We start from the raw sequence: 992 nt of genomic DNA, 5'->3' as shown, positions 1-992 counted from the left end.
TGCACGATGTTCGCATACCATTCTCTTGGCCATCTGGGTCATTATAGGGACCATACTATCCGCGCTGGACTCGGACAGAGCGGGCTCTGCAGCCTTCCTGTTGAGCCTCCAGTGGTCACCCTCGCTTAGGAATACGCCAGACCTCGGTAACAGGTTTAGCGAATTGAACTGACGCATGTGGTAGCCCTTGACACGATCCTTCATCAACTGTCTGATAGTCTCTGGTTTCTGGGTAACGACGTAAGGGGTCGAGAAAACCCTGAAGAGGACAGACTTAACTGGCGGAAGGATAGGAGGAGTACAATAGCTCTTCGACCGACAACATCTAGGCAAGGACTCCAGAGAGAAATCATAAAGTCACACCCGACTATATCACCGAAATGGTACGAGAGCTGATGATGACTCACCGAAACCCGATAGTTTTGCCGTACTGCGTAATCCAGACTCGCATGCAGGCCAGGGCTTTCTCTTGGTCGAGTTGAAGAGCCATGCCGAAAAAGGGAACTCCCTGAGTGAGCCGTCACCAGCACTGACCTAAGTGATCCGATGAGGGAGCTCACCTTGGGGCCAGGGAACGGCACTGGTTTGATAGACTTTATAAGGGTGTCGATGAACTTGGCTACACATAAGCTGGCGAGGAGTAGCGCACCTCCTCCAAAAGCTCTTGGTGCATAACGGCGGACGATGCTGATGAGCTCCGGTGGGTTTACCCCGCCAGAGAGGGTGGAGAGCATGGGATGGGGACGGAGGAGTTAAAATCCCAATGACTAGAAATACACGGAATCAACTCTGGAAACCAAGAGAAGTGATACGAGAGAAGCCTGGGGGGCACTCATAGCGAAGTACCGTAGTCATAGAGTCTTAACTTGAGGGTAAGGGTCACCCTCAACTTGAGGAGCTCCTCAAACGACTCGTTTGAGGAGCGACAGTCAAGATAACCTACTTGAAGTAGGCTACTTCACCACAACACGGTAAACCGATATCGAAAACTG

At 51.5% G+C, this 992-nt stretch overlaps 1 protein-coding gene across 1 annotated transcript; it reads right to left on the bottom strand.

Annotated features, from left to right (window-relative positions):
* Positions 1–407: 407 nt before the first annotated feature.
* Pmar_PMAR024986 (hypothetical protein) lies at positions 408–734 on the bottom strand (the record flags this gene model as incomplete). The annotated part of the gene is made up of 2 exons (XM_002778327.1): positions 408–508; positions 561–734. Coding segments are annotated over 2 exons (275 nt in total), but the record flags the coding sequence as incomplete, so codon positions are not given.
* Between the last annotated feature and the right edge of the window lie 258 nt (positions 735–992).

This window comes from Perkinsus marinus (assembly GCF_000006405.1).
Source record: "Perkinsus marinus ATCC 50983 genomic scaffold scf_1104296949920, whole genome shotgun sequence".
Classification (NCBI taxonomy): Eukaryota; Perkinsozoa; order Perkinsida; family Perkinsidae; genus Perkinsus; species Perkinsus marinus.
The sequence above is the reverse complement of the archived record's forward strand: the minus strand, read 5'-3'. Positions and strand labels throughout refer to the sequence as shown.